This window comes from Macaca thibetana, chromosome 6 (assembly GCF_024542745.1).
Source record: "Macaca thibetana thibetana isolate TM-01 chromosome 6, ASM2454274v1, whole genome shotgun sequence".
Taxonomy (NCBI): domain Eukaryota; kingdom Metazoa; phylum Chordata; class Mammalia; order Primates; family Cercopithecidae; genus Macaca; species Macaca thibetana.
The window spans coordinates 21,713,981-21,728,016 of record NC_065583.1 but is presented as its reverse complement, the minus strand read 5'-3'; the positions used below and the strand labels follow the sequence as shown (position 1 = coordinate 21,728,016).

The 14,036-nt window shown below is 46.9% G+C and overlaps 2 protein-coding genes across 2 annotated transcripts in view; both read left to right on the top strand.

Annotated features, from left to right (window-relative positions):
* Positions 1-10,327, top strand: part of ADRA1B (adrenoceptor alpha 1B) — a 56,390-nt gene extending 46,063 nt beyond the window's left edge. Inside the window, exon 2 of the mRNA XM_050794802.1 lies at positions 9,646-10,327. Within this exon, the coding sequence (XP_050650759.1) occupies positions 9,646-10,253 (608 nt within the window). The 3' untranslated portion in view covers positions 10,254-10,327. The remainder of the gene's footprint in view (positions 1-9,645) is intronic.
* Positions 1-14,036, top strand: part of TTC1 (tetratricopeptide repeat domain 1) — a 561,082-nt gene that overhangs the window by 455,670 nt on the left and 91,376 nt on the right. The gene's annotated exons all lie outside the window — the stretch shown is intronic.

Here is a 14,036-nt window from a genome sequence, read left to right as displayed (position 1 = left end):
GTCAGGAGTTCAAGACCAGCTGGTCAACATGATGAAAGCCTGTCTGTACCAAAAAATACAAAAAGTAGCCGGGTGTGGTGGCACGCACCTATAGTCCCAACTACACAGGAAGCTGAGGCAGGAGAATCACTTGAATCTGGGAGGTGGAAGTTACAGTGAGCCGAGATCGTACCACTGTGCTCCAGCCTGGGCAACAGAGTAAGACCCTGTCTCAAAGAAAAAAGAATATGTAAAGACTAAAAAGATTCCTCCACTTATGCCCTACAATAAGGCGATAGGGACAGGGGACCACAGGCACACCAGGAACTAACGAGGGGGTTACTGGGCTTAATAACAAAAGATTTCATTTAAAAACTCTCTTTCTCAGGGACCTCAGACTGGTGTTGCCATCTGTCTGAGTGGTGTTGCCATCTGTCTGATTTCATTTCAAACCTCTCAAATCATCTGATTTCATTTTCATTTCAAATCTCTCAAATCATCTGATTTCATTTTAAACCTCTCATTCTCTCACCTGTGAGGGACCTCACACTGGTGCTGCCGTCTACCCATTTCTTCATCTGTAAAGTAGGGAGAAGCCCACACTGCTCAGGGAGCTATTGTCGGGATTAAATGAAGTAGGATCTAAGAAAGTTGGAGGCACATAACGAGGACCCAATACGCACAGCATCTTTTGGCTTGTTTTTCAGCTTTTTTTTCTTTTTTTTCTTTCTTTTCTTTTTTTTTTTTCTTTTGAGACAAGGTCTCACTCTGTTGCCCAGGCTGGAATGTAGTGGTGCGATCATAGCTCACTTCAGCCTCAACCTCCCGAGCTCAAGCGATCCTCCCACCTCAGCCTCCCCAGTAGCTGCTCCACAGGTGTGGGGGCCACGCCACCTGGCTAATTTTTTTTTTTTTCCTTTTTGGCTTGTTTGGTTTTTAGCTTTTATTTCTTCTTTTTCTTCTTCTTTTTTTTCTTTTTGAGACATCTATGTTGCCTGGGTTGTTCTCAAACTCCTGGACTCGTGCAATCCTCCTGCTTCAGCCTTCCAAAGTCCTGGGATTATAGCCATGAGTCATTGCACCTGGCCTGTCTTTTAGCTTTCAGATAACATTCATTGGATTTTCCCCAGTTACAGAAGGAATTTGTGTTCATGGAGAACATTTTTGGAAAATACCGAAAAGCACAGAGAAGGAAAATTCACCCATAATTCCCCTGCACTCAAAGATAAGCACAGTTGACATTCCAGTGCACACCCTCCCAGACCTTTCTATACATGAGCATTATGTTGAGACTTGACAGTGAAAAAACAACAACAAATATATATATATATATATATATATCTCCCCACACATAAGTATGTATATTTTGTTTTCCTGTAAGCTGCATTGTGGTGATTAAGAGCCCCGTTATAGCTGCCTGGATTTAAATTCTAACTCTGTTACCTACTAGCTCTGTGGCCTTAGGCAACTTACCTATCAAATTTGAGTTACCTATCAAATTTGAGTTTCTGTTCCGCCGTGTGTAAGAATCGTGGCCCCCAGGCCGGTGATGCAGGTTGGACACAGTCATCAAGAATTGTTGCAAATGACAGTATGAATGGTTCCTTCTAGAACACAGTCATGAGGGGCTGCCCTGGGAACAGTGGCTGTTGAAGGAGTAACTGGCCCAACAGCAGTTAAGCGTTTAGCCCATTGCCTGGCACAGAGTCAGAGCTTGTTAAATGGCAGCCACTATTCCACAGACATGCCCTGAGGTTTTGATGAGCGGAGGTTCACAGAGGGTTGAGACCTCCAGTGTTCATTGTTTACTGTTCAGATTTGTTGAATGGCACCTTAAGGATGACCTGCTGGGGCCATGTCCAGCCAAAAAATGTTTTTCCCTGTGTATATCCTGCTCAATGTGAGTCTTTGATCCTTGCACTTCTCAGTCCCTCTAAATCGCCCTTGGGCACTCAAAGCCCAAGTGACGTGGGTGGGCTCACGGCAACATTGTTCCTCAATTTATCCCTCCTCCCCTCACCACCCCACCCCGGAAAAAAAAAGAATAAAATAATAGAAATGCCTCCCACATGTGCTTTCCCAGGGCTGTACCTACACAGCAGGTGAAATTCACTATGGATTTGGGTGGTGTGCAAGATTGAAATGACATCTAGAGATAGCACAAGACACTGTGAGTCACATATTCAGTCAGGCCATCACTGAGCAAATATCTGCTCAGCACTTACTATGTGTGCCAGGGCCTGAGCTCTCCAGAGACAAAGTGGTTCCCTGTTCACTTCTCTTTCAATCCTTTAGGTTCCTCAGAGAGGAGTGCCTCTCAGTTTAGGGACAAAATGTCTTCAGCACCTCTCAACCACTGCTAATCTCCCTTTTGGAGAAAGAGGGAGCAGGCCTCATTCACACCACAGTCTGGAGCTATCCAGTAGGTACAAACATTGTTTTGTTTTCATCTTATTTTCTCCACCATGATGTTTTATTTATAGCAAATGATGCAAGTTTTAAAATAGTGATAGAAAGCTCAAAAGAATTGAGATACCAAAGGCTAATTGGTGCAAAGGAAAGCACTAAATAAATGGTGGTCCAGGTGGCAGAATGATGAATTCTTAGCAAGCTTTAGACCTGGGATGAGTGAGTCTCAACCCTTTGAGGGTTACTGATCCCTTTAAGACCATGAAGACAGCTATAGAATCTCACCAAGAAAAATGTAGGAATGTTGCCCACAATTTTAGCAGGTTCAGGAGCCATGTGGAGCCCATGACTCAGCTGGTATTGGAAAGAGCAGTAGGGTAAGTCTCAATGCCCAGACAGCACAAAGACCTCATCCTCTTCACCACCTTCCTCAACTCGGTAGCAGTGGTACCGGTGGTAACAGCAGCACTGGCAGTTGTAATAGTAGCAGCGCTCAAAGCAGTCATCATAGCTATACTTATTAAGTGCTTTCAATGTGCCAGGTACTTACCAAGCCTGAGCTTACCTCATCCGTACAGAAAAGAATTATTACCCTCCCCATTTTCCAGGAAACCAAGCCTCACCGAACTTAAGGATCTTCTCCAAGTTTACCCAGCTGAGAATGCCAGGGCTAGATCTACCTACCCGTGATGGCTGAGCAGGTCCTTAACCACTAAACTCCACTGCCTCAATAAATATTTAATGAGGCAAATGAATGGAAACTTGAACAGGTCTTGGTGGCCACTCTGCCATTCACCAGGTGAGTGACCTTGAGTGAGTCACTCCCCTCACCCTCACTGACCCTCCATTAAGGAAGGAGGCTTCCTAGGCCTGGCAAGCCATGATTCTAAGAGGCAGGCCAAGGAGCATCGGGAACATTCCATGAGCAAGAGGAGCAGAGGCAGGCTCAGGGCCAGGCTCGGGAACATGCACAGGGGGTTAATGGCATTGTTAAAGAGCCCAGCGCAGCCCTGACTTCCAGCACAGAGTGTCCGGGCCTTCCAGGAACCCACACTTCCTGTTGTATTTACTCCCCTCTCCCAGCAGCTTCACCCACCACACTCTTCTCCAATGACAGGTCTGTTTGGCTGCCCAGGAGAAAAGATCCCTGTCACACATCCTCTTACATGCCCAACAGGCTCAGCATCTTGTCACTTAACGACAGCTTCTTGGTTTCCACCAGGGCAGGCCAGTGCAGCAAACGGGACCCCCCTAATCCCAGCAGCTACTGTGCTGGCAGAGGAAGAAGGAGGAAGGAGGGGGCCGAAAATTTTGTGGAATCCGTGGCAGCCTGGCGGTCCAGTCCCTGACCCACACTGCCCCGCTGTGGTGAGAGTCTAGGGAAGCAGGCACGCCCCAGCAGGGATGGCAAGGCTTTGGTCTCTGACTTCATGAGGACTCTGAATTGTTTTTGTTTTTGTTTTTGTTTTGAGACAGCCCAGGCTGTAGAGCAATGGAGTGATCTCAGCTCACTGCAACTTCCACCTCCTGGGTTCAGGAGCATTTCGGCTAATTTTCATATTTTTAGTAAAGACAGGGTTTCACCATGTTGGCCAGGCTGGTCTCAAACTCCTGACCTCAGGTAATTTGCCCACCTCGGCCTCCCAAAGTGCCGGATTACAGGTGTGAGCCACCATACCCGGCCAGAACTCTAAATTTTAACACTGAAAAAGACCCACCTCACACCACTCAATTAAAGAAGGAAAACAGGCACAAAATTGGAAAGCAGTTTACCCAAAATAATACATGGAGTTAGTAAAATAGGTCCCAAATATGTTTCCTAAAATTAGATTTCCAGCCCAATCAGGGATTTACAGGGACAATAATTATTATTCAGTTAATTACTGTTCATGCAGACTTGACTGGGTGGCAGACATCTGGGATCCAGAGTGCTCATAAGGACTCTACATGTTTTCACCTTGCTTAATCCTCACAACAATCAGAGAGGTTAGTACTATTATTAGCCCATCTTACTGATGAGAAACTAAGGCTTAGGAACAGTATGAAACTGGCCCAAGGTCACATGGCCAGAGCCAGGATTCTATCCCAGGGAGTCCCATTCCAATAAAAAAGGGGACTCCCTGTCAGAAGTCACTGAGAACTTGTTCAGGGTGCCCTCCTCTGCAGGAGGACAAAATAAAATGAAATGCAAATGGAACAAGAGGGCAACACCAGTGTTCACCTACCAAACAAGTGAGGAGTAAAAAGGCTGAAAGAGCCCAGAGCTGGGGAGTTGTAGGGAAAATGTCAGAGTCAGGCACAGTTGATAGGTGGGTAAATTAGTACAACCAGTTCAGAAGGCAATTTGGCAGACAGTGCTTAAAAGTGGAGATGACCCAGTGACTCCTCATGTGGAATTTATTGCACAGAAACACTCAAATGTGCATGCAAAAAGTGAATGCATGTGGCTTTTCATCACTGCAGTCCATAATAGCCAAAAATTGGAAATCACCTATAGAGAAGGCATTAAATAAAACTACCATCTATCCGGACAGTAGGATGTAATGCAGCCCTTGTGGGGCGGGGAGAGAAGTGAAATAGCACCACGTACTTTGACAGGGAAATATCTTTTACATACTCTAAGCAAAGAGAGCAATTTGGGGAAAGGAATGTGCAGTATGACCCCGTTTTTTAAAATCTGGAAGGATTCAAAATAAAACTGTTAACTCTGATCCCTTCTGCTTAAGTGGAGTATTTTTACTCTAGACTTAGACATTTTGTGATATGTATTTTTTAAATTCAGCATGGATTACTTTTGAAATAAAAAAATATACAAATCTGGAAGGGAAAAGAAAAGAAATGAAGATATAGCTCCTTCCCAGAAGGAATTTACAATCTGGGTGACGAACCAGGATTCAGCCAGCCCTGGGATGGCTTAACATGAAAAAGCAAATAATAAAATAACAAAATACGATCTGCTTGTATGAATTCTATGGGGTGCAGAATAAAGAAGTCCATCTGAGTTGGGTGGGGCTAATCAGAGCTGAGTTCCTCGAGAAGAATGGGCCAGGATATAAAGTATATTTAGAAAATGGTCACTACTTATTATTTTCAAGATGCCAGACTCTGTGTCAAGTATTTTACATGGATATTTTCATGTATTCATAGTAATTCTATGACACAGATATTGTCCCCATTTTACAGATGGGAAAATTGAGGCTGAGATGGCTAATTAACTCTTCTAAAGCTGAACAGCTAATAACTCAAGAGGGGTTTCAATATGGGTCTGTGTCATCCCAATTTCTGGGTTCCAGCCACTTGACCACACTGCCTAATCATAATGAGCCAAGGGCAAAGAATGGCCCTTGGCTGCTTCTTCTCAGACGAATAAACGGTGTAACGAGCCCAAATCCAAAATGTGGCAGTAAATGCCCATGAGAAAAGTTGGCATCACCCCCTCACCTTTGGCTGAACACTTCTCAAGGCCATGGTCCTTGGAGGGTACTTTGTAAGAAAACGAAGGCAAAAATCTAGCCCATCATTTTCCCTGACAAGGCACTTCCAGTGTGATGGACGTGAAGAACAACCAAAAAACATATGCCACACGGACATAGGGGGAAAGTGAAATGTATGCCCTTCCTAATGCTACATTTGCTCTGTTGAATGGCCTGTTAGCTGCCATGGTGCAACACCACACCCCAAACTCATCTCTGTATTCCCATAGCTTGTCCTCATGCCTAGCACTTAGCAGGAGCTTAGTGTTTGTGGGACGGATGAATGAATGAACACATGAATGAACATATAAGAATTTAAATAACTATGACTACAATATACTAGTCTCTTGATCCAAAACAATGGGACCAACAACAGTACCTTCCTCACTGGTACATTCCAATTATAAAAATTAAATAAGCTAGTGGTGTGAAGAGTTAGCACAGGACCTGCAGAGCACACACACAAGATAAATGTTGGCTATGATGAATCGTAGCTATTAGCATTATTGATATTCGTGCAACCTTTAAAAGAGCCAGTTTCTCAGGTTGTGTCCTCATTAATCCATTTGCCTATTTCACAACCACCTTCAACAGGGTTGGCACCAAATGAAGTTACAAGTTGGTCCTCAACAAACATGCTTTCCTGCTCTAGATCCTGTCCATGGTTTTGCCATGTTGGCCAGGATGGTCTCGAACTCCTGGTCTCAAGCTATCCTCCCGCCTTGGCCTCCCAAAGTGCTGGGATTACAGACGTGAACCACCATGTCTGGCCCTCTCCAAAATTTATTCCCCAGTGTCCCATTTTGTCAAGGCCAGTTTCCTATGTTCTTCAGACTCAGTGACAGAAATAAGCCCATCCCTGTGGACAGAGACAACTCCCCGCATCAGGGGATAACTAGGTGTTCATATACCATAGTTGCATTTCAGCTGGGGCCTTCTGTACAGAGTCTTAATCCAAAAGAGTAGCTCCAATGGTGAAACCCCAAACTAATGGTGTGAATCTTGTCACAAAACAGGCCACAAGATAGTGCCCTCCCTTATCTCACCTAGACCAAACCTAAAAAGTATCCCACTGCCACATTTCCCCCTGACCTGAAAAGAGGTCAGTACTTACACTTGGCGCTTACATCCAGGTATGGATAACCCTCTTTCTAAGTTGAATTCCTGACTGACTTAGTCCTGCACCAAGAGCCCAGCCACTGCCTCCACAGTAGCCACCACTGAGTTACTGCGCAGAGAATTAGGAGTCAGGCTTCTATATTTCTTCTTCTTGATTATTTGAGGTTTGAAACAGGCCAAATCTCAAATAATCAAGAAAGTGAAATGCTACAGAGAGGAAATGCAAGAGCAATCCAAAATCAAAGATGGGAATCCATGTGGCATCTGTGCCAACCACCTCAGGGATTTTCAGCTACTCTCTGGGTCTTGGTGTCTCCACTTGCAAACTGGTTGGACTTGGCAGTTGCTAAGATCTCTCCCATTCAGATATGCTCTAAGAGTGTTGACTCTTCTTTTAACAAATAAATTCAGTGATGATCCCACAGACCAGGCCCTTGGGAAGCTCAGTCTGAGAAGTCAGGAATACAAAATATGCCACAAGCCAGGTGGCAGGGACAGAGACACGGTTAGAAGGTACAAAATGTTCTAGAAAGTATTCCATTTTCTTAAGATATTTAAATTTGTATATACAAGAGGAAAAATCTGAAAGTATAGACACTAAAATATGGTATTTTGGCACTGCAGAGTTATATGTGCTTTTAAAATAGTTTTTCTTTTTGTATTTTTATATTTTCTTATCTCTACACAGATTATTAATTGCATCTTCTTTTTTTTTAAAAAAAAGACACATTTTTATTCAAATAGAATTTCGTTTAAATCCCAGATATATTACATGCATGCTGTGTGACCTGGGGCAAGTCATTTAACCTCTCTAAGTTTCAGCTGACTTATATTTAAAATGGAAATTGTTTTGAATATTGCCATAAAATGTTTTGGGATCTCAAATTCAGAGGGGTGAGTTAATCATGTTTCTTATTCGTAACATCTCATCATCATGAGTGTATGCCAGGCCTGTCTCATTATATTGATTTATTTCCTTTTATTCCCATACCCATTTCCCTCCGCTTCCACCCCTAGGCATTCTGTCTTTAATATGTTTTTGTTAATTTGAGTGTGTTTTTGCAAAATGCATGTGGTTGTTTGGTGAGCTACTTAAATAGTATTATGTCATAAACCTCATTCTATTTCCTACTTTTTTCACAAAGAACCATGTATTTCAGATCTTTCCATGTGGTCATGTGGACATGTCACCCCGGGCCTCTAAATGCTGCATAATATCTAAGAATGCATCTACCCCATTCTACTTTTCCCAGGGAGGGACATCCAGGTTGTCTCCCACCTTCTGTCCCTACAAACAATATTGCCATGAGCCCCCTCATATATGAACCCTTATGGACTTGTGTGAAAATTCATTGAGATCTGTGACCTGGAGCAAAATGGCTGGGTCACAAGATGTATGTATAGTTAATTAGACCAAGTGCTACCAGAGTCATCTCCCGGATGTGTGTACAGCCTGTGCCCCCACCAGCCACGCACAAAGCTCCTCGAGTCCCCACACGCCACACCCCTGTGTGAACTTGGAAGCATCCAGCTTCCTAATGTTTGCCAGCCTATCAGATACGTTCCTTTGTGGTTTTCATTTTCGTTGTTGTTTTTTTAGAGACAGGGTCTTGCTCTGACACCCAGGCTGGAGCGCAGTGCCACGATCATAGTCCACTGCAGCCTTGAACTCTTGCGCTCAAGCAATCCTCCTGCCTCAGCCTCCCAAGTAGCTAGGACTACAGGCACGCACCAACACGCCTGGTTAATGCTTAATTCTTTTGTAGACACGGGATCCCCCTGTGCTGCCCAGGCAGAGCTCAAACCCTTGGGCTCAAGTGATCCTCCTGCCTTGGTCTCCCAAAGTGCTGGGATTACAGGCATGAGTCACTGCACTCAGCCTCTTTGCGGTTTTTATTTTATTTGACTGCCTGATATTTTGATTATCTTTTCATATGTTCATTAGCCCTTGAGTTTCCTATTTTGTAAATTTCCTGCTAATTTCCATTGCCCAAAAAGTGTTTCTACTGGGAACACTTTTTCTTGCTGATTTGTAAGAGTTCCTTGCATATTCTAAATATCAATCGCTTGACTGTTTTGGACATTGTAAATATCTTCTCAGATTCTTGTCTCATGATTCGTCCTTTTGAAGTACTGTTTTTCTCCACCCCTAGATCAAAAAAATAGTCTTTTATGTTGTCCTCTTTTACCTTTAAAACTTTACCTTTCACATTTAGGTCTTCAATACACCTTCTACTTTCCACGGAAATAAGTCGGCATCTACTTCATGACGTTTTGTGAAGGATAAACTAATATCGCGAAAGCACCTAGCACAGTGCCTGACCCAAAAGCGATGTGCAATTGTGGGCGATTATTGTTACCACTTTGATAGAAGGTGCCAAGGGCTACCAGAAGAAATTATAGGAGCTTAGATGCTGTTCAACTATATCAAGAAAGGTTTCATGGACAAAGGCGAAGTTATTGAGGCTGGCCCTAAAAATGAATGTAGGATTCATTCATTTTGAAATGGAAAGGGAGGTATTCCGGGCCAAGGAACTGGCTCGGGGAAAGGCCTGGCGGCAGAAACGCTGCGGGTTGACAATGTTGAGGAGCATATTGGGGCGAGAGCTTGACTACTCACAAACTGCTGTCTTTCTGCCCGTGCCCACCCCCCTCCCCACTGCAGGCTCCTTGTTCTCCACCCTGAAGCCCCCCGACGCCGTGTTCAAGGTGGTGTTCTGGCTGGGCTACTTCAACAGCTGCCTCAACCCCATCATCTACCCATGCTCCAGCAAGGAGTTCAAGCGCGCTTTCGTGCGCATCCTCGGGTGCCAGTGCCGCGGCCGCCGACGCCGCCGTCGCCGCCGTCGCCTGGGCGGCTGCGCCTACACCTACCGGCCGTGGACGCGCGGCGGCTCGCTGGAGCGCTCGCAGTCGCGCAAGGACTCGCTGGACGACAGCGGCAGCTGCCTGAGCGGCAGCCAGCGGACCCTGCCCTCGGCCTCGCCGAGCCCGGGCTACCTGGGCCGCGGCGCGCCGCCGCCAGTCGAGCTGTGCGCCTTCCCCGAGTGGAAGGCGCCCGGCGCCCTCCTGAGCCTGCCCGCGCCTGAGGCCCCCGGCCGCCGCGGCCGCCACGACTCGGGCCAGCTCTTCACCTTCAAGCTCCTGGCCGAGCCCGAGAGCCCCGGGACCGACGGCGGCGCCAGCAACGGAGGCTGCGAGGCCGCGGCCGACGTGGCCAACGGGCAGCCGGGCTTCAAAAGCAACATGCCCCTGGCGCCCGGGCAGTTTTAGGGCCCCCGTGCGCAGCTTCCTTTCCCTGGGGAGGAAAACATCGTGGGGGGAGGGGAGGGCGGGGTGGAGGGGGGAGGGGAGCGTCCACGCCGGGTAGACGCGCGCCCCAAGGGGAACCGGGGGGGAGGGCCAGGGACAGGGGCAGCTGCTTTTCTGGCAGGGGCATGGGTGCCAGGTACCACGCGGAGAGCCGGGCCAAGCATGCTGAGAGCCTGGGGGACCCGACGCCGCCGGGATTTACCTCTCTCTCTCCCTCTGTGTATATATAAACGAGTCCCTCTCTACTTGTATTTAACCGTGGGTGCAAGTGAGTGTGTCTTTGCGGTGTGCGTGTGTTCCGCATGTGTGTGCGCGTGGGGCCGCCCTGTGGGGGCGGAGCGAGTGTGCGCCCAGGAGGCAGCCGGGGGCGTTGTGTGTGTCGTGACTTCGTACCTCTCAAGCCCCTCCTTGTACTTCACTGAAGGATGGCACTTTGGTGGGGCTGGAAACAAAGTCGACATTAAAGGTCATTTCTCCTGTGCGGCTTTGAGTGGTTTGTGGACGAGCGGCAGGCCGAGCCTTGCGTTTCCCCTTCCTTCCGCTTCGGATTTGATCCCGTCCTAGGTCTTAGGCTCCTTCTTCGCTTTCCTTTCCCCTGCCCTTCAGTCTCCACCCCAGAAGAGCCACTCTCACCACGTCCTGAGGACAATTAGTGCTGGCTCCCCTCGGTCCCATTTATGCCTTTGCGATTACTGACCTAAGGGGCTGCACCAATCTGGCCCTGTGGCTGAACGTGACGCCCTGGACTTGCCTAATAAATCCTGCTTAACCGCTTTTGACCCTTAGCAGATTCTGAATCCTCCTGCGGCTCCTTCCTGCTGTGACCAACACTGAGCAATGTCTGGCTTGGCCCTAATCCCTAGAACCCCAACCCTAGCTGGGGTTCCCGGGCCAGTCCCCTAAATGGGCCTATTTCCTGAGAGAGGATAAAGCCCAGGCAGAGAGAGGGGCTGGTTCCCTTCCCCTTCCCTTTGCATCCCCAGGCCAACACTCCACTGATTGTTTGCCTGTGCCCACAGAACTTCAAAAGACATCCAAACTGCAGACATTTCTGGATAAGGTGTGGATCCTTGGGGCCCAGCAGCGCACAGGAGCACAAGAACCCTCCCAAGCTCTGCTGACTTGTGACCCTGCCTGGAAAAAAGCACTGAGGAAGGTCACACAGAAAGGTGGAGCATTCTTTGGAGTCAATAACTTGGGTTCCAGTCTCAGTCCTACTACTGATTTATTGTATGAAGAGCAGAGTTACATCCCCTCTCTGGATCTTGGTTCCCCATCTGTGTAATTGTGGGGTTGATTCTAAGGTCTTTGCTGCCTCTGAAAGCCCCCAGTTTGAAAACAGAATAAAGGACAGTGAGTAAAATATGAAACATTTTTCTTCAGGGATTCAGAAAAGCCTAGGAGGAACGCTCTTCCCACATCCCATCCCTTTTTCTCTTTCTACTTTGCTTTTCTGAGTTGAGTTTCATAATTTTGCAAATGGCAAGGACCTCTTCCAATAATATTAGCACATCGACCATTCATTCTGTAGGTGATTGAAAGAGAAAATACTTAAAGCGGAAAGAGCCAGTGATTGATGTAGTTGAAAAGTGTAGGGGTGTCAGGTATGTCTGGATACAGGGGCACAAATAAGATTGTCAAGTTACTCACAGTCTCTTTCTCCTTCCTGTAGCTTCCATCTTTTAGTTCTGCTTATCTTTGTATATTGCCCTAGTTTCCTTATTGAAAATGCCTTCCTCACAACATTCTTACAACCTGATACCCCCAAAAGGAGAAACAAGATTGCCCAGCAGTTCTGTCAAAAAATGAAAAAGAAAATCGGCTGAGCGCAGCGGCTCACGCCCGTAATCACAGCACTTTGGGAGGCCAAGACGGGTGGATCACCTGAGGTCAGGAGTTCAAGACCAGCCTGGCCAACATGGTGAAACTCCAATTCTACTAAAAATACAAAAAATTAGCTAGGTGTGATGGTGGGCACCTGTAATCCCAGCTATTCGGGAGGCTGAGGCAGGAGAATCGCTTGAACTCAGGAGGCGGAGGTTGCAGTGGGCCAAAATCATACCATCGCACTCCAACCTGGGTGACAAGAGCAAGACCCCATCAGGAAAAAAAAAAAAAAAATCCTAGGAAGCCAGAGATTCTGTATCACAAACCCCCTTAAGACTTTGATGAAGGCTATAGACTCTCTTTCCATAAAAACGCACATACCAAAAAAATTATATTTTCATTCAATTTTAGATGTCGTACCCCTGTGTAAGATCTCACTATCCTCGGTTTATATGCTCTGAACTGTATTTTAGTAATTATCTAGGCCAACTCCCTCAATTTTACACATGGGAAGACTGAGGTAAATAACTTTACTGGGTCACACCAAAGCTGTAGAACCCAGGTCTTCTGCCTCTTTGTCCAGTACCTTTTACATTCCCCTGTGCTACCATCCTGTAGTTAAGTATATCCTCCAACAGAGAGCAGTCCTTTTCTTGCCCAAATAGAGAAAAGGGGGCCCTAGGAAAAGAAAAACCCCAACTCCATTCCCAGAGAAGAAGGAATCATTTGGGGCAGTTCTGAAAACATTTTGTTAGGAACACAAATCTTCTAACAAATCTTACACAGAAATCTGATATAAGATCAGCTCATAGGGCCGGGCGCGGTGGCTCAAGCCTGTAATCCCAGCACTTTGGGAGGCCGAGACGGGCGGATCACGAGGTCACGAGATCGAGACCATCCTGGCTAACACTGTGAAACCCCGTCTCTACTAAAAAATACAAAAAACTAGCCGGGCGTGGTGGCGGGCGCCTGTAGTCCCAGCTACTCCGGAGGCTGAGGCAGGAGAATGGCATAAACCCGGGAGGTGGAGCTTGCAGTGAGCCGAGATCCGGCCACTGCACTCCAGCCTGGGCGACTGAGCAAGACTCCGTCTCAAAAAAAAAAAAAAAAAAAAAAAAAAAGATCAGCTCATAGTGGAGTGGAGAGAAGAAGACAGAGCCTCCTCAGCCTCCTCCTCTTCCTGAGACCCTTGCTCTAGCCTGCCCCATTCACCCTGGAGTTCCACAGAATGATGTTTAAAAATCACTGGTCTAGTGCAAGTAAATGGGATTTGGAGTCAATAGGGCCTGGGTTCAAGTCTTAGCTCTGCATGACCTTGGGCAGTTCATCTTGCCTCTTCTGGTCTAGCAAATGGACACGATCATCACAGCCCACCAGGACACACAAAGGATTCAACGAGATCATTGAAGTATAAACACCGAAATGCAAATCACTGGGCAGATGCAAGTTATAATTTGGACCTTGGATATCTGAAGCCACAAGGCACTAAAGGCATTTCCTGAGCTGCTCAGTTCTGATGATCTCATTCATTACTGGGGTTTGGAGGTCACCCAGGCAGCACAGAGAGGCAGTAGCAGCCTCCTGTTTCTTTCCAGAAGGAAGACTGGCCAAGCAGTGGCTTACATGCCCCAGAGGGTGCTAGGGTCCAGGTCAGCCCCTCGCCAGAGTCTACATTTTGCTGGCCTTTCCAAGTCACCTCGTTGTATCCAGGAGGACCCAGAGTTCATCAAGAATCCCTCAGACAGACAGGTCCTCTCTGTTCTGATCTCCCAACAGGCAGCAAAGCAGCCCTACTTTTTCCTCTCCAGCCACCCAGACTGCTGGGCCATTGTCACCATTGAAGGATGCACAGGAATAAATCTGCCAACCCCAGTCAAGAGGCCAGTGGCTTGGCAAGTGGAATACTAGTTAATTTTC